This window comes from Diabrotica undecimpunctata, chromosome 3 (assembly GCF_040954645.1).
Source record: "Diabrotica undecimpunctata isolate CICGRU chromosome 3, icDiaUnde3, whole genome shotgun sequence".
NCBI lineage: Eukaryota > Metazoa > Arthropoda > Insecta > Coleoptera > Chrysomelidae > Diabrotica > Diabrotica undecimpunctata.
In genome coordinates, this window is record NC_092805.1 from 135,047,503 (window position 1) to 135,071,628 (window position 24,126).

At 34.1% G+C, this 24,126-nt stretch overlaps 1 protein-coding gene across 1 annotated transcript in view; it reads left to right on the forward strand.

Annotated features, from left to right (window-relative positions):
• LOC140436059 (uncharacterized) overlaps nucleotides 1–19,404 on the forward strand; it is a 54,944-nt gene extending 35,540 nt beyond the window's left edge. The window contains exons 9-14 of the mRNA XM_072524770.1: nucleotides 915–1,032; nucleotides 2,007–2,166; nucleotides 7,831–8,080; nucleotides 10,374–10,484; nucleotides 18,855–18,957; nucleotides 19,157–19,404. Of these exons, the coding sequence (XP_072380871.1) occupies nucleotides 915–1,032; nucleotides 2,007–2,166; nucleotides 7,831–8,080; nucleotides 10,374–10,484; nucleotides 18,855–18,957; nucleotides 19,157–19,308 (894 nt within the window). The 3' untranslated portion in view covers nucleotides 19,309–19,404. The remainder of the gene's footprint in view (nucleotides 1–914; nucleotides 1,033–2,006; nucleotides 2,167–7,830; nucleotides 8,081–10,373; nucleotides 10,485–18,854; nucleotides 18,958–19,156) is intronic.
• Nucleotides 19,405–24,126: the final 4,722 nt, after the last annotated feature.

The window sequence follows — 24,126 nt, forward strand, 5'->3', positions numbered from 1 at the left end:
AAACAGGAGTCACTCCACCGCGCTCCAATGCTCCAGACCATCCCTTTCCCCCCTATAGCACTCTGATGCGCGATAGGGGCACAACTATCAGCCAAATGCTCTTCATGTGGAGATCCTGGGTAATAGAACCCCAACATGGTTTCCTAACCGAATTCAAAACTCAGGACAGCGCATTGTCGCTATATTCCTGTTATCTTAATGTGGCTTATCCGCGAACTAAAATTGCTTACTTGGGCCTCAAGTCTCCGCTCTGAGCTAGGCTCAGTTCGGCGACTTGGTGCTCAAGGGGTTGGGCCCTACATGCCCGAGTTTTTAGTGGTTTTTGTTAATATTTTTTTGTGGCTTGCGCCGGTTTTTGTTAGTTGATCTCTGAAGCTTGAGTACGAAATGTTTAATTTGTTTTTCTATTTGTCAAGTTATATGTCGTTTCAAATTTATGAATATGATAAATGAGTCTTCTTCGTTTTCGTAAGTGTCTGCTTTTGCTTTAATGTCTACAAAGTCATTTATTTTTATTTTAAAATATTTTCTCTAATATTTTTGTATGCATATATTTTCTAGCAGACTTGTATGAGGCATATTTTTTACGAATGCCTACATGAAAAGTCTAGAATCTTATTTTAATAATTTATTGTTATTGATTTTTTCTGAATGTTTCTTCACGGGTCTAGTTTTCGCACTAAATTATACAAAATATTGTATGTCCTTGATCATGTAAATAGTTTATTCGTTAAATAATAAACTTTGCAAAAAAAGTTGACTACACGTAATAATGCGTAATATGGTGTATTGAGATACATAATTATTATATCTATACTGACGCAATAATTGAATGGTAGAAAATTATTTAATTGGGTTATTAATACCTACCACGTATATTTCAAAACTGTATTTATCTATTCCGTTGCAGTTGAAAAATGAAGGAAATTCCAGTTGAAGAAATATACAAAAAAGACGATAAACTGAAAAAAGAAGATGTGCTGTCTTTAATAGAATGGATCGAAAAGCAGCCACATTTGCCTAAAATTTCAGGTAAGTAACTTTCTTGGTTATGTGGGGTTGGGACTCTCGCTTTGTTAACTCAACCGATTTTTCATGCTTTACTTTCCACAAAATAAAGATGTACTTTTATATTTTATTGAATATCTTTACAATTACCAAGTTAGAAGTTCTACATTTGCGCGGTGTCAGCTATTGAATAACTTCTTGTCGTCTATTTATATTATTCACTTAAATACAGATTTTGTGTTGTTTATACAAAGTCATGTGTGTAAATACTCGATGTTTTTCTATAACAAACGTACTTTAGTGTTTGTCATTTAAATAAATTATTACCAATTTATTAATTTGGCAATTAACGTGAATATTTAATATCTCTATGTTATAATAATAAAAAATTTAAAAGTAGTCGTACATTGAACAATTTAACTTTTGTCACTAAAAAAGTGGTTAAATAGGATAAAGTGGTAAAATAGGATAATAGAAGGTTGCATTTCTTTTCAATTTGAACTGCACTATTATCCTACACGTGTTTCGAGGTTTCACCTCTCATCAGGAACACTTGTAGTAGCTCAAACTGAAATGAAATTCCCATCATCTATATGGCCGGTATAGTAACATAACATGTCTGAGTACGCTAGTACCGACCTCTATACGAAGCAACAAGAAGTCAGTAGACTTCTCTTCGGTGGCGAATTAGGTAAACTGTACATCCAAGCTTAGTAGAAGCTATTGGACGATGTTAGGAATAACTTTTTATTTCGACAATACATCTACAATCTACTCTTGAAAAACACCATCTTTTGCACTCTTTACCTAGACAAAGACGTTGAAATTAAATTAGACGATTGCAGTTCTCTTCAATTTGTGCTTCGCCATTATACCTCCATAACATATATAAAAGTCTTTTTATATCTTAACATATTTCTAAAAAGTTGTTTCTTGTAAAGGTCAAAAATGTTCCTTTAAAATTTACACAAAATATTCTTAAAAACTGTTTGTTTTAGAACTGGAGACAGCACTTTTCCTCCATAGTTGCTATTATAGCAATGAAGCTGCCAAATATACCATCGATACACATTTTACTGTCAAAACGTTATGTCCTGATATTTTTGGATCCAAAGATATTAAAAACGATTATTTACTTCAAAGAGCAATGAAAACTGTGTAAGTACAAGAAAAAAATTGTAGAATTAAAAAAATATTAGTTGGACAACTGTGCAAATCTCGTAGACATGATAAAAATGTTTTCTCGATATTTTCATAGTTGTCGATTGATTATGAGTAGCTACGAAAATATGAAAAAGCATAAGAAATAGTTTTTAATATTAGATTTTAAGCTTTATCTGTTTAAGTATGGAGTGTTGTCCAGATTCCTTCCAAAGGGCCAGATAATTTTACCCTACCCTAAAAATATTGCTTGAGAGTCCCTAGATTAAATTTTAGGCTCAAATAAAGCCTCTTGCAATTTTTAAATTAAAAACCCCTGTGCGTATTCTTACTCTCGAGACCAACAAGCATTCACTTTATCTGTACAGATAGAAGCTCCAAGACAGATTGCTACAAATCATGCCGAGTAGATGCATTATACGAAATAAATCCTTAAAAATATAACAGACAACATAATCTTCTTCTTCTTCTCCTTCTCGTAGCACTACAACCCGCGGTGAGTTTTGGCTGACTGCACAACTTGCTTCCATCTTGAACGGTCGTCCATAATAGTTGGGTCAGTGGGCAGCCCCATTGTTCTTAGATCTGACCATATATTGTCTCTCCATCGCATTTGTGGACCTCCTAAGAGTCTTCTTCCTGTGGGAGCTTTCTCCCATATTCTTTTGGCAAAGCCGTTATTAGGGAGTCTATGGACATGGCCAGCCCATCTTGGACGTTGGGATTTACTCTCTTGGACTATATCGCTCCCTCTATACATCTGCTTGACCTCAGCGTTTGTTCTCATTCGATATTGGTTGCTATTAATGTCGTGATAAGGCCCAAAGATTCTTCTGCGGATTTTCCTCTTAAAAACAACATAATATCGAATACAAAGTTAGTAAAACGTGAATTTTGCATTTTTTACGCACAGAAAAGTAGCACTCTGACAAAGTTCCGTTGGTATAGGAGTTATGTAGGTAAACATGGTCAACACCGAAGTCTATAATTATGTGAACAAACCATGAACAGCTGCAACACATATGTGCATTTTTTACAAAAAATAATTTTTTGGGTTAATTAATCTCAGTTTCTGGACTTTTTGTTAGAGTCCAGGTCTCTAAACCATATATTAAGACAGGGTTTATTATTGTTTTATAGAGTTTTATTTTTGTATTTTTCGATATAATTGGGAATTTAAGGGGGATATTGAGCCCAAAATAGCATCTGTTGGCCGTGCAGATTCTGCGGTTTATCTCTACGGTAGTATTATTTTCAGTGTTAAGGAGCGCTCCCAGCTGTACAAATTCGTTCACTGCTTTGATGACGTCAGTTTCTATAACAAGTGGTCGTATGATTTGTGGTTGCGTGATTATTTTCATATAGTTCATTTTGTTGGTGTTTATTATTAAAGCCATTTTTGTAGCTGATTAATTTATTGTTTCATACGCCTTTCGTACAGCGTTTTCCGTTCTCCCAACAACATTGATATTATCAGCACAGACAAGGATTTGCACTGATTTATTATATATTGAACCAGTAGTTGTGATTTGTGACATACGTATTACTTTTAAAGAGCCATATTAAACAGTATACAAGAGAGAATGTCTCCCTGGTGCAGCACGTTATTTGTTTTAAAAGTTTCAGACAGTTCCCCCTGAATTCGTACTCTACATTCAACTTTATCAAGAATTAGTTTTGTTAAATTTACCAACTGATTTGGTACTTCTAGCTCTTTTATTGCGTTGAACATTTCTCTTTTATTCATAGGGTCGTAGGCTGCTCTGTAGTCTATAAATTTGTGATGAGTATCAATGCCATATTAAAGTGTTTTTTTTTTTCTTAAATTTGTTTCCATGTTGCAATCTGATGAATTGTCAATTTAACAACTCTGAATTCAGCCGGGTATTTTCCTACCATACGTTCTCCATATGGTGCCGTACGATGACATAGTACTGAGTAAAATATTTTATACGCTGCATTTAGAAGCATAATTCTCTGTGGTTAGAGCATTCAAAAGAGGTGGAATTGTTAACAACTGTTAAAAGGAGGAAAGCGCCATACCTGGGCCATGTGTTCCGTAATGATAAGTACAGTCTGCTACAGCTTATCGTGGAAGGCAAGATTGAAGGTAGAAGAGGTTTGGGCAGAAAGAAGAAACCCTGGATGAGAAACTGAAAAGAATGGTTTCAAATACCAGAAGCTGCGAACATAATACATGCGGCACAAAACAGAGAAATCTATGGTTTGATGGTCGCCAACTTTCGGTAGAAGACGGCACATAAAGAAGAAGAGCATTCAAAGATATCTCATTTTTGTGTGTGGTGCAAAGTATATTCCATTCATTGGGGAGGGATTTATGTGTCCATATTTCTTTTATGAGGTGCTGTAATGCCATTATGATATCGTGGCCACCTTCTTTATATATTTCAGCTGGGAGATTATCTATTCCGCGTGATTTTTTTCTGGCTAGTTTTTTACTTACATCTTCAACTTCAAGGATCGTTGGTGGTTCTTCTTTCCTCTCGTCTGCTCCCCTTACGTCATCTCTTTTTTCTTCCAGGTTTTCTTCTTCTTCCTCTATATAAAGTGCCTAGTTAAAATACTCCACCCATCTATTCAATACGGCTTTCCTTATTGTTAATAGGTCTCCATTCTGACTTTTACATTGTTTCGTGGTTGCCTTAAATTCTTTTCTGTTGATGTTAACTTTCTTATAGAATGCTCTGATTTATTTTTTTTTGTTGAGGTGTTCTATAAGTTCTTATCTAAATGGTTTCGTTTTTTTCTTTTGTGTATCCTCGTTTCTGCTCTTTTCTTTGTCTGGTAATTCCCTACAGTTGTTCCAGTTCGTCGGGTAACATCTTTTTGTAGGCTTCATTTTTTTCTTTTTTTGCATTCATCGTCAAACCAATAATTTGTACAGGAACAAATTTCTGTTCCTATTTCATCTTTCGCTGCTGCTTCAATGTCTTCCTTTGTTCTAGTCCAGTAGGAGTCTATACCTGTCTGGCCCTCTCCATTTACATTTTGATTCCTTAGCCTGTTGGTGTTATTTTCTGAGTACCGTTCTGCAATTGTCGCATCTTTCAGCTTTTGCACATTCCATTTTTTTTCTATTCATTTTATTTTTTTTTACTGGTATATAAAATGCTAACAAAAAGTAATGAAAACGTGTTAGGATGTTTCGAAAAAAAAGTACTAAGACGAATCTATAAGCAGGGAATGACAATATACCAGGAACCAGATATTGTAAAACATATTAAGATAGGATGTCTAGAGATAGGGCATATATGATGTGGATGAAACAAAATGACCCAGCTAGAAAAACGCTCCTTGATAGACCCATTGGTCACAGAAGAAGAGGAAGACCCAGAACTAGGTTCCTTGATAAGATCGATGAAGACATGAGAAATATAGGAATACGTGCTTGGTGGAGGAGGGCGATGGATAGGGACGATTGGAGAGAAATTCTTGAAGAGTCTAGGACCTACCCAGGGTTGTAAATCTACGAAATTGATATTAGTTCAGAGAAACTCCTTATTGAAAGATAGATGCACACGCAGATTAAAAAAAAAGAATGTGTGGACTGATGTATTGAAAATAAAATAATTGTGTCTTACTCTTTTGACGTCTCTTAGGAAGATGAATGATATTTGAAAAGAATTTTAATATCTTATTTTCAAGTGCTTTATCTTAATAATGTGTAGTCAGGATTTGTTTAGATGCAGTTTTGTCCTGAGCTAACACCAGTTGATTTTTTTTTGTATAGAATTGCTTAAAGTCCATTATGTATAATAATCGACCGGATGCATTTGATAAAGTATGATGGGTAAGACTATGGTACACGATGCAACAATGTGGTTTTCCAAAAATCTAGTCAATTTGCTACGGATGTGCATTGAAGGGCTATAATGTACGGTGAGAGTTGAACAACAATACTCGGAGGCATCTGAAATAAACAATTGACTAAAACAGTGAAATGGACTTCTACCAGAGCTATTCAAAAATACTCTTTTATATCGATCCAATAGGAAACACCAGATTAAGGACGAAGGAAAACTTTATCGGGTTCGAGAAGGAAGCCCAGAAAATGGGACCCTTAATTAATGAAAACAAAACTAAATATATTTATATGGACCGCAATAGCCGAAAGCGAAATAGAATCGGACAGAACATCACCATCGACGACTTTAACTTTGAGCGTGTAAGAAAATTTAAATATCTTGGACAATAGGATACAAGCTGAGAACAAATGTCTTTACGCCTTTCAAACCCTTATAAAATCGAAAAAACTAAGGAGACCAACAGTCATAAGACCAATAGCGATAAACGGTAGCAAGATGTGGATCATAACTAAGCCACACAAAAAGCGGCTACTAGAATAGCGGCGAATAAAACAATATATGAGAACTACTAACACAGAGCTGAAAGAACTTTATGCTGGCCCCAACACAACAGAAAAATAAAGTCCAGAAGGCTTCAGTGGGCAGGACAGTTTAGAAGACATTCTGACAATCACTATTCGATTGTTTGGAAAGAAGTCCAAACTGGAAAAAAACCAAGTGGACAACCTCGAATTTGGTGGCGAGATAACAGGAGATCTTGGGCAAGAAGCCATGGGTGTGAAGAACAGGATGAAGATTGCACAAGATGAAAAGGAATGATTACATGTTTTGAAGTTGACTTAAAACTACGCACGATTGTAACGCTACTCAGGTAGCTAGTAAACATATAAAAACATCGTGTATTTCTGAAAAGAGAATTAAAATCACTTTGAAACAGAATATGAAGTAGTAAATAATTATATTCAGAAAGTGTAATTTTACAATGATAAATCACCTTTTTTGTTAAAACCCTAAAAAATTATAAAGCGAATAACTAATACATTCGATTATTATGGACCACACTGTATAAATGAATAAGTTTTTTAATGATGATTCTTAATACAGTTAATCAGAGCAAAATATAAAAAGATATTCGGTTGTAATAACTTTTCTAACTTGTTTTGTCAACTTCTTTATCCACTTTTACCTAAATAAAGAATTTGAAATAATTAAAAACTAGCGGACCAACTAGACATCGAGTTTTTTAAATGAAATTTTTATTTTGCGAGAAAAATATACAATATATACAATGACCGGAAGTAAAAATATTTTTATCAATAACTCAAAAACTATAAATGATAATTTCGTGAACTTACATTTTTGAACTCTACGTTGAATTCTCTATTGATTTGACTAATAAAAACGAAACCGGAAGTCGACCTCAAAACCGGAATGCAATTTTTAGTTCATCAAATGTCGACATGGATATCATTTAGCAGTTAGTTTTGCATGCTGATCACGAATCCGGTGTCAGATTTGCTCTATCTTGACGTTTTATGCGCGTTTCGGGTCACTTCCGGTGTCGGATCGCAACCGGAAGTACATATTTAGATTCGTCTCGACGAGACCTTTCGATCCATATATACATTGTGGGGTCTAAAACTTAAAGTAAATTTTAGCTTCCGGTCATCTCAAAACCGGAAGTGAATTTTTGTACCAAAAGTATATCTTGACAATCTCATACGTAATACTCATAATATTCCGAAAAAATATTTTAATTATCTAATATGGTTTTTGAGTAAAGTGGTGGACAAGAAAAGGGCTTAGCGTTTTAGTATATAAGATATTGTTTTAGATTTGTTGGTCCTATTCGTACACCTTCGTCAAATGATATAATTCTATTTGGAAAGCTGATGGACTACAATCCAGATAACTACGCGTTTGCACCCCAACTGAACTTATTTGATTTGACTACCATAATACATTATATGGAAAATGGGCCAGCCGATGGTTGTCATATTGTGATAGATATGAAGGGAGTCGTTTTTGCACACTTTCTTAAACTCAATCCAGTTGTTATGAAGAAATTTTTATATTATTTACAGGTAAAGTTATAATCTTTTGTAGCGCTAGCTGATTAACAATATTACACTCGAAAATAACTACCTATATACATCATTCCACTCAGCTCAGAAAGGTAAAGAAAAGATAAAAAAATGAATATAAAAGAAAACAAGGAAGTCACATATCCCTACAAAAAGAAACAACACTTTGTTGTCTTGGAAAGAATGTAATTATGAAGAAATCTCATCAGAAATACCTCAGTTTAAAGAGACGGTTGAAAATGTTCCCAGGAGATCTGTTTTTTAAGCAAGAGATGAGTTTTGAACTTGCCACCTATATCCTCACACTTCAAGGAGAATAATTTTGAATTGAGGGCCCTAGCCTTTATGATGTTTAATAACCTTCACAAAATCTGATAAAACAGAGGTCAGATTTGCATGCATGCATTAAGTATTTAACGTTTCCCTGTGGATTACATGATATACACTTAGGAATTCAGAAATAAAATTCTTTATTTTTGCTGCTAGTACTGTCAATTTTCCTGACAAAGCTTTTTCTTCATCTGTGCCTAAACCAATACTCAACTTTGATCTTTAAGCGTATTTTGGGCATTTACTCATCACTCATGATACAAAGAAGTTCCCCTCTACATATACAAGTAGGTGTGCCATGTTTGTTACATTGGGGCCAAATATGTGCATTCTTGAAGTTTTAAACAGTTGTTCTTCAATATTGGAAAATATATCGGCATTTCGTTTCTTCACTGTGTTTTTTGGTCATGTTAGTTTTTTAATTTCTCTGGCTGCCTTTTCTCCCAACATAGCTTGGACCTTGGATGTGGCTTTCCATCTTTTGCAATCGTAACTTCCTATTTTTGTGAAACACTGTTCTGATATGTATATCTTCTTCTTCTTCTAATGGCGCTACAACCCTTTATGAGTCTTGGCCTGCTTAACAATGTTCTTCCATTCTGCCCTGTCGGATACTTTCCTTCGCCACTGCCTGATGTTCATGGTTTTAAGATCCCTCTCTACGTCGTCTATCCATCTTTTACGGAGCCTTCCTCTTGTTCTGTTTCCTTGGGGCTTAAATCTCTGGACTACTTTTACAGCTCGATTATCTGGCATTCTTTCTAGGTGACCAAGCCAGTTTAGTCTTTGTGACTTTACAAATCTAATAATATCTGCGCTCTGCATTAAATCATCCAGCTCGTGGTTCATTTAAATTCTCCACTAACCATCGCTGCATTGGGTTGGTCCAAATATCTTCCTCAGTATTTTGCGCTCAAATATTCTCAGTTGATTTCCATCAGTTGTTAAGAGGGTCCAAGTTTCACATCCATATGTGACCACTGGTCTAATTACTGTTTTGTAGATTCTAAGCTTAGACTCACGATTCAGTAACTTACTTTTCATTAAGTCTTTGTATGCATAAAAGCACTTATTACCACTAAGAATCCGTGCTTGTATTTCTTGACTGATGTTGTTGTCATTTATTATTGAGCCTAGGTAGGGAAAAGTGGAGGCATATTTGTAGGTATGGTTGTCTACCTTCAGATTCTCATGTTGATTCGATTTTGTGCATTCCATATATTTTGTTTGGCTTTCATTTATATATAGACCAAACGTAGCAGCTTCTCGTTTCAGTTCTATAACTTTTTTGCTTAATACCCTTTTGTTGAGGCTTATTATGGCAACATCATCCGCATATGCGCATATTTGCATTGATCTTGTATTAATACAGCCGTTTATATCCAGTTTTCTAACAGCAGCTTCTAAAGTTAGATTAAAAAGTGTTGTTGATAAGGCATCACCTTGTCTCCATTTTCAATATTAAAGGCCTGAGTCATATCTCCATCTATTCTCACCATAGCTTTGGAATCCTCCAGAGTCATTCGTATAAGTTTAACCAACTTATTGGGTATCCCTATATAGATAGATAGATAGTTGCTTTAACATCTTTTGTCGATCTACTCCATCAAACGCCTGCTTGAAATCGATATACAAGTTTTAAATAGGTATGTTATATTCAACACATTTTTCATGTATACCTCTTAACATATGTATTTGGTCTATAGTTGACCTCTTTGGTCTGAAGCCACACTGGTATTCACCAATCATCTCCTCCGAAAACGATACGGCTGTATATAATTCCTGATAATATTTAGAAACTTTTAGAAAAGTGGTAGCCAACCTCCAGTAATGGGGACGGCATAGGAAGAAGAAGAAGCAGTCAAATGGCATGTGTATATAACTAGATTACTGAGATATAGCTTATGAGATACAGGCATAGGCACATATGTTAAAAATATGTTAATATTATAACTATTTTTAGGAAGGAATGCCGATAAGACTGAAAACCTTTCACTTTATTAATATTGTATCGTTTATGGACAAAATTTTAGCCTTAATGAAACCGTTTATGAAGAAGGAACTGATTGATGCGGTATGTATAAATTTTGATATTATTGAAAGTTTTGACGGTAATAAAATATGTTTTATATTTGAAAATACTAATAAACAAGAATTTGATAATTAAAAATTGCTTTTCACTTAAATTTAATATTCAAATTGATACACACCTGCCTTTGGTAGTAATTAAACCGACGCGCGACGACGAGAATATTCTTGAATATTATGGATTATTTTTTGTTATGTTTGCTGGTATGTTCTTGTGAATATTTGAGTTAAATGTCATATCTGTATGTGTGTGTGTGTGAGAGAGAGATGGCATTAGACAAAAAATCTTTTTGCCACAGAAAATTGTTATAAGGATGTTTAAATTTTTATTTTAGAATCGCTCATAAACTTGATTAGAATATTATATATAGATTTGTCAGAATAAGATAACAGATTGCTTATGTTAACTGGTAGGCTAATATTGAGATCAATTAAACCTAAATATAGGCTTCGAGTCTGTTCCCTATAATTAGGACAATCGAAAAATAAGTGGTTCAAATCTCCGACAGATTTACCATCACAAGGACAGAAAGGAGTTTCATAGATTCCAATCCTATGCAGATGCTCTGGAAAGGGGCCATGGTTAAGTTTTAACCGGGTGATTAATGAAGAATGTACTTTATTATAGTTAAAATTAAAATGTGGAATATTTTTTGGTAAGCATGGATGAATAGAAAAGTAGTGGTTTCTTCTCTTTCTAGTGGAAATCTCTTAAATTTTGTGGTCGATCGGTGATCTAGATCACCCTCATTGATTTCTTAAAATTTATTGAATTAAATGAAAAGTAAATTAGTCCTTAATGTATTGTTGTAAAAATAACAAGTTATATTAATATTGGTTTATTTTTCGTTTTCACAAATATTTATATATAAATAAACATCTTTGATTGGTAATAATTGTTTTGTAAATATTCTCTAGTTATTAAATGTGTAGTATCGATCAAACACGCGTTATTTTTTTCCAAGTACAACCCGATAAAACCAAACACATAAGGAATTACCGCCGTGAAGTCTGCTTACCTAGATCGAAGGGATCTCTTTAACAGTCCCTGGTCCTAAAATATTTGGTACTCTATCCGCTGGTGAAAGGAATTTAATAAGCTTTCCCCCAACAATTGGTGATTAGACAAAGTTCCACTATGTCTTCTATTAAAAAACTTAAAGAATTTTATAAACAAATGTTTAGAACTGCCATTCTTTCTACTAGTATGAAAAAATAAAAATATATTTCCATATTAGGTATATAAATAATGAAAACTAAAAATACTTAACTATAGCAAAAAAGATATTTTTTATAAATCAAGTTGGCTTCATCAAGGTGCAATATGAAACCAATATTGAACAGCTTAACGAAATATTGATGGGCGTCCTAAAGAATACATGACACAAGAAACCTAATACAAAAAAGAGGGAAATAAAAATATAAGCACACAACGAACATTGCAGAGCGAAGGATTTTAAACAAAATCATTTCAAAAGCCGTTAGGAAAGACAAGGAACTTTAACACTAAAGAAACAACTGATACCATAGAACAAAATAAAAGCCTTAAAGTTTTAAAACGAAAGTTGAAGACGGGAATGATGAATATTTATAAATTTAAAAATAAACAAGGAAATATCTGAACAATAAGAGATTCAGAAAATTCACTAAGAGTGCTACAGTATAGTATAAAGTCGAGATGTTTAATTAAAAAAATAATTAATTAAGCATCCCGACGAAGAGGTAATTAAATCAGCGTTAAAAGATATGAAGAACAACAAAACATCTCTAGAAGATACCATTGTAAGTGAAATCTGAAAAATGAGATGTAACAAAAATTGGAAACTATCAGCTTGTTGTCTTATTTATATGAGTTCTTTATGAGAATAATTACCAACAGATTGAAACCTAAGCTAGATTTTTACCAACCACTAGAGCAAGCCGGATTTAGGAGTGGCTTTGGAATGAATGACCACCTGCAAGTAATAAAATCCTTAATAGAGAGAATTATAGAATACAACGAGCCATTGATATTAATATTTGTAGGGAAACAGCTTATCAAGAGGGAAAGATAGTCAGAAATCAAATTGACTACATTATCATTAATAAAAGGTTTAGAAACAGTATTACATCTCCAAAACATATCCAAGTGCAGAAGCAGCAACTAACCATAATCTGCTGGATTCAAGCTAAAACTGAAAAGAATAAAAGCTCCGATAACTCAAGAGAAACATAATAATCGACTCCTAAGAAATGCTGTAATAGCAGATAAGTTCGAAAATAAGATAAATCGTGAGATTAAAAAACTGCTAGAAAGATCTGGATAAGAAAATATCGGCCAAAATCTAGATATAATGAATTCCGCCATGGTCAACATAGAAAACGAAGTTTTGAAACCAGAAAAAGACCCCTTAAAGATAAAGGATTGGATAACCGATAAAATACTAGACCTTATTTAACAAAGAAGCAAGTAAAAAATAAAGACGAGACTCTATATAGAAAAATATACCTACAAATAAAATACGAAGTTAAGCGAGCAAAAGAGGTCTGAATGGAATAAATATGTCGTAAAATGGAAGACCTACAAAGAAAACATGACGAGTTTAAAATGGCCAAAAACCTTACTACTACTACTAAGGATTTCCACAGTTTTTTCACTGTCTTCCTTCACTCAACCGTTTTCTTCAATTTTCCCTGTCATTCCAGTCTCCATCTCGCAGGGTTCTTTCTCCATAGCCTCGTCGTCTTTCATCTCTGAATGACCTTCGGGGTCTTCCTCTCTTTCTTCTTCCAATCGGGCTCCATTCTGTGATTTTATTTATCCAGCGTCCTCTGTCCGCTCTTCTGACGTAGCCGTACCAGGATAGTCTCTTCTCCTCTATATAGTCGATTATGCCTGATTGCACTCCCATTCTCCGCTTAATCTCTGCGTTTTCAATTCTGTCTCTTTTTGTAAGTCTACAGCTTCTCCTCAGGAACTCCATTTCTACTGCTCTTATTCTACCTCTATTTCTCTTGTTTATTGTCCAGTTTTCGGACCAAAAACCTTATGCCCCAAAAAAGAAATTACATACACTAAGAGAAAAAGAAGCCATCACCCATCAATCAAACAAGGTAAAAATGGGAAATCTCCAGGCGTTAACCAAATTCAATCAGACTGGCTCAAATTTCTAGATGACGACAATGTCTCAGACTAAAAAACATTTATAACTACATATACGAAACTGAAATAATGTCACAAATATGGTTGGAGTCTACATTTATCCCACTCCCAAAAGAACCTAACACATGATCATGTAAAGACTTTAGACTAATTAGTCTTATGAGTCACTCTCTCAAACTGCTTCTCTAGATAATTCTTAATAGAATCAAGCAGAAATGTGAAGAAACAATGAGAAACAAACAATTCGGTTTCAGAAAAGGATGTACCCGTTTGAGTATCTAGAAATGATTGAAATAGATAATAGAGATCTGAGACTTTTACAATATCTATATTGGAATCAAGAAGCTTCTATTCTGGTAAACGGCAAAGAAACAAACAAAATTTCCATTCAAAAAGGTGTCAGAAAAGGTTTGCTATTATCCCCAACTTGTTTAACGTGTTCTCGGAAATAATATTTAACGAAGTCTTGAAAGGTCAATGTGGAGTTCGAATTGGGGGAGAAACTATTAACAACATCAGCTATGCAGATAACACAGCAATCATGGTTGAAAGTATCAAAGATCTTCAATTCCTTATAGATTGAATGACTAAAGAATGCTCCAGTAACGAACTTGACATAAATACATCAAAGACAAAGTTACAAAATGTAAACGTGATTACATTGAGAATTTTAGATTATGTTAATTAAATATACAATAACATTTCTTATTATTAATAGTATAAATTTTATGCAACAATTGTTTAAGTTTAATAAGTCATAAAATACTAATTTTAATTAAATAAATAAAACAATAGTTCGCCAGTGGTACATGTATAAATGAAACTCAAATGACATTTGAGTGTGTGGGCAGAATGCCGACAGCGTTGACGATCATTTACAATCTTATAGTAAGAATTATGTTTATTTTTTTTTTCTTTTCATTTGTGTATCAATTTGATTCGAAATATATAACTTTAATAAACTCTTTTTATAAATATGTACATATTTAATACAGCTTAATAGCTTTAAAATCTAATTATTGCTGTGTGTTGTGTTTGTGTTTGAAAAATGACAAAACAACTGAATAGTCGCTATAGAGAGGGGGTGGCTAAATTATATATTTTTATGTGATCTTTTATAATATCATGGATTAAACGTATCTCGTTTTCCACATTATTGAAAAATGAAAAAAGGAATTTTGAAAATACTCTCTACGCTACTTTACGGAGTTGAAGGGTGGACGTTAACAGCAGCAACTATAAAGAAGTTAGCGGCTCTAGAAATGTGGCTGTATCGACGCATGCTGAGAATACCTTGGACAGACAGAGTGACTAACACAGAGGTATTAAGACGAATGGGTAAAGAGGTGGAATTGTTAACAACTGTTAAAAGGAGGTAAGCGTCATACCTGGGCCATGTATTCCGTACTGATTAGTACAGTCTGCTACAGCTTATCGTGGAAGGCAAGATTGAAGGTAGAAGAGGTTTGGGCAGAAAGAAGAAATCCTGGCTGAGAAACTTAAGAGAATGGTTTCAAATACCAGAAGTTGCGAACATAATACATGCGACACAAAACAGAGAAACACATCGTTTGATGGTCGCCAACCTTCGGTAGAAGACGGCACATAAAGAAGAAAGAATATTTTCTTCATTTTAAAAATCCAGTTGATAAGTGTATTCTTAAATAGTTGATATTTTAAAAATTTCTCACTTATTTACTATTCTGTTGTTTTTCGCAACGCTGGCGCTGTGGCGTTCTGACGTCGTAAATCTTAAATGATGTGAAATGATTTTTGTATCGAAAATTCTGTATGATATATATGCCAAAAAATCATAATTTAAAGATAAAAACGGACCTTTTTTGGAATTCATCTCATTCATGAGAATTTGTCTCAAAATTCGCCCATTCTCAGAGAAGTGAATTTATTTGATGATGATAATGAAGTGAGGTTATGTATCGATATAATCCGGTTAAGGGCTATAGAAACGCAGCTTTTACTACAGAATACGACAGGCGCTTAGCTAAGAATCGTAAAGTAGCAACAAGAGATCTATAAGCTGTTCTGCAAATCTTATAAATGGTATTGTTTCCCGTTTTCAGCTTGGCAGATAATAATTTAAGATGACAGAGTTCGGCGTAATCAATTTTATTATTTTTTTTTTTTTATTAGAAAAAGATGTCGCATCCACCAAAAGGTTATTAGCGACGGAACAAAATATAAATAACAAAGTTAAACACCTACAGATTATACAAAATGTTTATGGATCTGAGATAATTCACTATATTGTCACAGGAACAGTTTTGACCTAGAGCCTGTGGTAGAGCGTTTGGGATCTTGTAGCGCTGTCTTTCTTGGTCATATTTACTACAAATTGTTAAAAAGTGTTCGACTGTTAATCGGACGTTACACTGATCACATATAGGTGGATTTTTCTTTGTGAAGAGGTAGGAGTGCGTTAATCTGATATGTCCTAGACCTAAACGCGCAACCGCTTGTTCTCGTCTATTGCGAGACGATGGAAACCACTGAGACACATTATTTTTGATTTTATTTAAATTGGAATTAGTTTGAGACCACTCATTTCGCCACAAACACAACACTTTATTTTTAAAATAAGCTTTTAAGTCACTGGAAACACACTTGTCTATCGGCTCCGACAAATCACTTAAAATTGCCTCTCGTGCAATCCTGTCAGCTTCTTCATTTCCTGTTATTCCGACGTGTGAGGGAACCCATAAAAACTGGACGCTTCTTCCATGTTCATGAGCTTGGGAAAGCTGGTATTTTAGCAACTTTTCAAAAGGATGTTTCGGAAAAATGTGTTCTAATGAATGTAGAGAGACGTGGCAGTTGCTCTAATAACCTGCAAAGGCTATCAGAACTTACTTGTTTGTCACAAGGAAGGTAAACATTGCAAATAGATACTAAACTGGTAGATATGATTCTGATAGCAACGGCCTCCAAATCACTGACTATTGGAATTTGTATCGCCTCGATGGATTTGTTTACTAGTATTGCTACACCACCGCTTGCACGACTTGCACCTGTACGGTCTTTGCGGAAACAAGTAAAATTTTTTGAATTGTACAACTGATTGGTCTTTAAGTTTGTCTCCTGTAGACAAATAATACCTAGAGAATATTCAGATAAAAGAAGCTGTAGCATAGGGAGACGATGGAAGAATCCATCAATGTTCCATTGAAGTATCGAGTTGAATGTTGTTAACAGATTCGGAGTTAGATGATACTGAACGATTGTCTACAGAAGAGTCACTATCTAAGTCAGAAATCTCTTTCCCTAAGTGGGTGTATAGTTTCTTTTGAAGTTTTGTAAACTTGCTTTTTGTAGATCTATCATTTGCATATTGATAGCTGCTTTGTAAAAGACGGAGTAAACCAACCATATCAGTTGTAAATTCTTTAACGACGCTAATAGTGTCGGGGGAGCCTTGGACATTATCAATCAGTAAGGACAATTGGTGGAAATTTAAAACGAATGGTGGGGTATGATTATCAATGAAATTTTCAAGAGTTTCCCGTGTAGATTGAACTTTAGATGAGCGCGGTTTTTTTGGTTTAGAGAGTTTGGGTTTTGCAAACAGATTTTCTGATGAAATTGCTGAATCTGAGGGAGGCGTGTCGATCTCACCAATACTGCGTTTTATGGAAGAACTTGCGTTTTCGCAATTGCTATTAGAGTTTTCACTTAGATGATGTGGCTTTATTACATTTGGAAGTACTGGAGGTACTGAATTGGTTGTTTCAAAAAATTGTGGTGATATATCAGTTTTATTAGAATTTTCTGCAGTTGTATCTAATGGAAAAGGAGCTGATAGATTGGAAAATATTGCTTCCGAAGTTTGTGAAAACGGTATTGCCGCTGAATGAGGTTGATTAAAAGTGTTGCTATGAGTAGGAGTATTAGTAGTTTCTTTGTTGTGGAGATTTGTAGGTGTAGGTGATATGCTCGGATTTGATAATGGATAACTTGATGACTGCTGGGTGTTTGGTACCTTGTGTAGTATACTTGTTGAAGCTGTTTGATTTGGTACTTCATTGTTTGACTCAATATGAGTTGATTCCGTTACTGACCTGGTTTTGCATTGGGATGATATGTGTCCTGTATTTTTGCAAATAAAGCAGGTGAGTGTACCTTGAGACAAAAATATGCGGTAAGGTGTTTGGTCGAAATTTATTAGAATAGAATCTGGAATTGGTGATGTTATAGGGCTTATATAAACTTGCCTCCGAAAGCTCAATATGTGACTATATTCGGGAAGAGTCGAGCTAATTTTCAGAAATGTTATTGGGGAAATAAGCTTTAAACCGATATTCTGTAATTCTTCAACTAATACTTGATGAGGAATTGACGGGCAGACTCCAGACAAGACTAGTCTTTCTGCTGGAGAGACAAGTCTTCGTGCTGTTACAACTTCGCCGAGTGCTTCTATAGAGCCATGTTGTGTCATGAAGTTATCTACTACGGTTTTGTTTGCCAAATACATGCAGATTCTATTATGAGATAATCTAGATGAAAAAATAATATTTTTTGGGTTGATGATTGTACCCAAAAGAATGAGATAATCCTGCAGTTTAGCATTATCGATACAACTAAATACAATTGCTTGGTTCTTACTCGGAAAAGAATGTGAAGCGACTGAAGCATAACTGTTTGTGATATTCGAACGTTGATTTACTGGACTGGTTAGATCGGAAGGTGTGTTTACATTGTGTGAAGTCATTTTAAGCTGCGGTGGCGAAGGCCTTACTCCGACTCTGGTAAATGAAAAACCAATCGCATGCTACTATAAGCTACTTAAAGCAGCTAACCTCACAAAATGATTGCACGGTAGTGTATATTTATTATTTGACGTTTTCTTTTCACAATAATAAAATAATAATTACGTATAGATGACTTACGTAGTAGTATCTAGTAGATAAACACTTTAATTTTAAAAAACTATTTAATAAAACCACTTGTTTTTATTAAAAACTAGGAGTACGCTATCAGTACAACTTAACCGTACCTTGCCAGGGCCGGTCTGAATTTTATTATTATTATGGAAAAAACATACTTTAATTTTACTATCCTTAGAGTAAAGTTTTCATTTTCAAAAATATTTTCCCAAAACTTATAAATTTGATGTTAATGTTTGTAATCAGGCTCGTATTTAAATTTTATAATTTAAATGTATGTAACTTTACTCATCGTATTTGTAAATATGTTTTTTAGCTACATCTTCATACGGATGCCGAATCTGCATTTAAATATATCCCTAGAGAAATGTTTCCTCAGGAGTATGGAGGATCTTGTGAGTCATCAGAAATATTACAAGGTGAATTTTTAGCATAGAGTATGATTGCCCTTCCTTGGGATAACAATAATGCACTAATATATATGCACTTGACTTACTTAAAAATGCTCATCGAAAATCTCCCTCTAAAATCAAAATTGTGTCCTTCTCATTTTACATCTTCTATGTACTTAATATTATTATTTGTAAGGTCTGATAAAGATAATTTACTATTTTATAGAGAAATATAGGTGTAAAATTATGGACAATCCAGATTTTATTACCCATCTGACTAATCAAACTGTTGATGAATCCAAAAGACAAGGAAAGCCAAAGAACGCAGGAGATTTATTCGGTGTAGAAGGAAGTTTCAAAAAACTAGAAGTCGACTAAGTTATTTTATTTATTTTCGTTTTTGATATCTGGTTATGTGTTTATTTTAAAATTAGGATTATAAGTTTATTTTTATATTAAATAATTATTTTTAAACTTATTTTTTTGTTTCTGCCTTTGAAGATGGTCTCACACAAGCTTATTAACACAGTTCACGAATTCCACGGAGCGTCCACGGACGCTCTGTGAAATCAAATCTTCAAACGCCCCGGTTTGAAAAGTGTAACCTGACTGTACCGTATTTCACTAAAGAATGTATTAAAGATATGGAAATAGTTTTTGGAGATAGTTTACTTATCCAAGAGCAATCTGAAATCATAAGCCAGACTATAACGAAACCAAATTCCGAAGACAACCAACTTAATACAATTTTAGAAAACTTAGAATTTCAACAAAACATAGAAAATCAACAAAATATTGATCAAGAAGTACCGTATGTAGGTGGCAAAAAAAGGCAAGAAAGGGAGTGCCACATTCAATGCAACACGCCAAACAATTGAAGGGCTTGGAAGGTCAAGGTGCTATGTTACAAATAACTGAAAATGAGATAATCCAGGTTAAAGTTTTTTGGTTGCATTTTTACAAGAACCTGGTAAAAAAACTCAAATTTTGAATCTAAAATCTTTTGGATAAGAAAAGTTCTTGCGAGCAATTTTTTTTGAAAAATATACATTTCGCCCTTTAAAAAAAATTCAAATATGTACATAGCACCTTTGTCCACCAACCTATTAGGATGTAGGGTATATGAAAACAAGTACATGGTGTTATGTGTAGATCAGAAGACAAGCCAAAGTCACAAATTAGAGCTATATTTTATTTAAAATAAATCAAAATAACATTCTGTTAGTCAATGTAAAAATTTTATACAAACATGTAGGACGCTACCCTTTTTAATTGCCCTGCAAAATTGCTTCCTAATACCATCTGTGTTCAAGGGGTACATATGGCAATAACTGCTTGATGTCTTCTTTTTTCTCTGCAGACAAACTGCCAATTTTCTTGTTTATTCTTGGAACTACAAAGTTTGGGGATATAACACACATAGTTTTATTTGTCTTATTGGTAGACCTACAACGTCGAATATCCACTTTCTTGAACGGCATATTGGGGTCGTAGCTATATTTAAACAGATAACTACCAAATTCATCTACCCTTATCCATTTGATGCCATCTCTAAATTGAACAGTCTCTCCAAGAAGATCCTTTTTCCGGTTTACTAGTTTTAGAGATGTAGCTAATTCCTCAATGTTCCTAAAATGGGGTTCCATATTTATAACCTGGTTTCCTTTGGTTGTTTGCAGTATTATCTGTCGATACTCATCTTCTTCTTCTTCTTCTTCCTTTGCCCTATCCGTTTCGGACGTTGGCTATTAACAAGATACTTCTTCTTCTAGATCTTCTACCAGATACTCATCTGGTAAGAATAAATTAGGCTGTTTCCGTAGATTCTTTTCGATGCGACCAAAGTCACGATCTGAGTCTAGGTAAGAGTGGCCCACCTCTGGAAATTTATGGTCTATAGTTTTGAAGTACCCTTTCAAAATCATGTACTGGTACAGACAAATAATCTGGAAATTCTTATTTTGTCCGGCACAAGAGTCGGACCACACTTTCAGATGATTTTTTTCTCGAAGTGTTCTATCACTTTCAACCGCACTCAACAGTGAACTTGCAACTTCTGTACTGCCATGATTTGCTACTTTTTCTGTACAGGTAAAAAATAGGCCCCTATCTACATTTTTTGAAATTATATACAGGCCGACATTGTAAAACCACATCTGTATTTTATAAAAAGCTTTTGATGTGGACAAACGAGGCAATGGCATAGTCTGTTGCAGATCCATAGTGACATATGCAACATAGTTCAACACATTGGCACTTTCTCTGTCAGTTTTTTGAGCCTCAAATGCAGATTTATAAAAATCAATATGTTCTTCTGAACATTGTCCACTATCACATTTACAACATGTATCACTCTTCGGTTGTCCAATGGATAAATTGAACTCGTATTCATAAATAAATCTGTACATGGACTCTTTTACTAATAATTTGTCTGAAACTTGGTCTAGTCTGCATTGTTCAATGTAAAGTTTGTACATTTTAGGTACGGACAATAACGGTGATAAGTATTTTTTGTTTGGATTGTTGGCTCTAGAATAATGAGACAACTCAGCAGGAAATGAAGCAATATGTTCCATAACATATTTTTTTACATCTGGATCAAGTTTAGTAGGCCTGTTGTTATGCTTGCCCCGTTTGTCTTACTCCGGCGCTGACACACCTTTTTTATCTGGTTTTGGATAAGAAATACTTTCTTTCTGCCTATTTGGTACAATGACATTAGGGCTGATTTACAAATTGGCACATGAGTTCCATTTACTGTAATACTGTACTTAAAAGATGCAGTTTTATGTCTCTTTGCACCCTTATGTTTTCGCTGAGGTTCACTTATGAAAATTGATTTAAAAATAATTACATTTTTTGCGTTAATATCATGTTTGTAGAAAATTGATACTCTTGTATTCTGGTTAATCCTAGTTGAACATTTTAATCGACACTCATTACAAATAATATTATCCTCGTTAATGCGCTTAGCAGAAATCACTACACCGTTACGAGATAAGTAACTTTCTTCATATTCTCTTGCTTTAGCGGCCACTTTTCTTTTCCATTGTTGTTTGTTTTTCTGTCGTTACTGGACAATTTTTGTTTTTTTACTTGTGGTTCTACATCTAAATGAGCCTGGTCACTATTAATATGGCTACTCACCACTCTATCCTCAACACACCTGCTGTTTGTAATTGAAATGGGAATTTGTAGGTTTACCACATCACTTTCCGCATCAGACTGTGGATGTATTTTTACTGTAGAATTTGTACTTGTTGAAGGGGATTCTAGAAAATTAGAAGAAACCTTCTAGAAGAGGAAATGCGAGCACATCTTGTATAATCTTCATCACCATTATCCTCACTATCACTAACGATATCTGAGTCCGGTACATATTCATCACTTGATGGATCGTCGAAAATGTAACTGACATCTTCATTTTCACCTGAAACCAAACAAATATAGTAGTCTATATCATTATTCTATAAGATTATAATTATAACATTGCGTAATTTACTGTAGTATAATATTTTAGGTTAGTTATTTCATCAAGCTTACCTTCATAAGTGTCTTCTTTTGCCTGTTTAAGAGCCAATTCTAATATTTGTTTACTTCTTTTCATCTTGCACTTTATTTTACAACGTCAACAAAGCACAGTGACTAAGTGGATGAAGGTGTTATGTGCATGCTGAAGACACATGGCACCTTCTCCCTCAAAACATTCTGCAAGTTATGGCTAGAAGTGAATGGGAGATAGTGCTATGAGAAATAATAACACATAACGCCTTCATCCACATAAATATCCCAATTTTCAAGCAAATATAACATAACACCTTCACCTTCCAAGCCCTTCAATTGTGATTCTATCGTGGAAGCTGCTGATCACGGGTTTCGCGACACTTTGCTATGGCAACTGACACCAGAGCGAAAGTCTCAGCGTACAACGGAAAAATGTCATACGTGATAATATCTAGTGGGTGGAAAAAAATGCATGAAGAAAACGAAGAAACTAAGCTACAGAAAGAGATGAAGAAAATAGGAAAAAGCGTGAAATGACCAAATGGCCAAAGTAACAAAGAGGCCAGGAAAACCAAACACGTTAACAATTTAACAGCTTTTTTGACGGAAAACGAAGCTCCGGTGATCAAAAAATTCATTATATCAACCTAGCGGAGTTCTCGAAGTTTAAGTAATCTATGCAACGAGAGGATCTGCACAATTCCATTGCGCCTCCCTAAGGATAATATCATTCGTAAGGGATTGTGTTTTATATGTACGAAAAATACAACAGTAGCAAATTTTGGAAGTAAGTGCCAGAACTATATGAGAATGTACCATTACAAATTCCTGCTGAAAAAAGGTTTATACACCCCTCATTATTTATGCAAAGTGTGCCAAAGGAATGCGTAGTTACTTATCTTTTTTGTTCATACGCTAGATTTTTAAGTTTCAATGAAATTTTGTTCATTGAGTTAAGGTTTTTATTTCAAAACATTTCAGCTTAAGTTACATTTTTTTTTGTATAATAAATGTAAAAATTTAATTAAAATGATTTGAGCTCTTATTATTTCATTCCATTACTGTGAAAGTGGTGCCATTAACTGCAGCAAGACGTGTTACAATTACTGCAGGTTGGTGCCGGTGACAACAGCCATGTGAATGCCAATAACTGGTACTTTCTGTTTTTTAATTTAAATCATTTTCGTTTAAATATACGAACGTTATTATTAAAAACAGTTGTGTGATAAGAAAGGTAGGATATCACACAGCCCAGAATAACAATTCCCGAAATTGTGATTCTTTTCTTGTGGAACTCGGAAATATTTTTCTCGGGACATTTCCTTAGAGTGCCAATAACTGGGTGCATTACCGTATATGGAATTAGGTCCCTATCTCAAATTATGGAAGAAATTTTTATTAAATTTAAGTAATTTTTAACATATTTCAATTAATTCAATCCAAAAATGTTCTTATACAAGATTATTGTGCATTCGCTAATTTTTATCTTTTTTCACAAAGCCCTTTCTCAAATTTGTTAATATTTGGGTTAATCCTTATTGCATTGTTTAAAAAGGAACCTGTAGCCTCAATTATGACTTGCAGTCTCCCTTTGGCATAACATTAAATTTATAGTCCATTTCATTATAAATACAAACATCCTTCATTTGGTAGACATTTATCTTTTGCCATTAATCAAAAGAAGATTGCAAT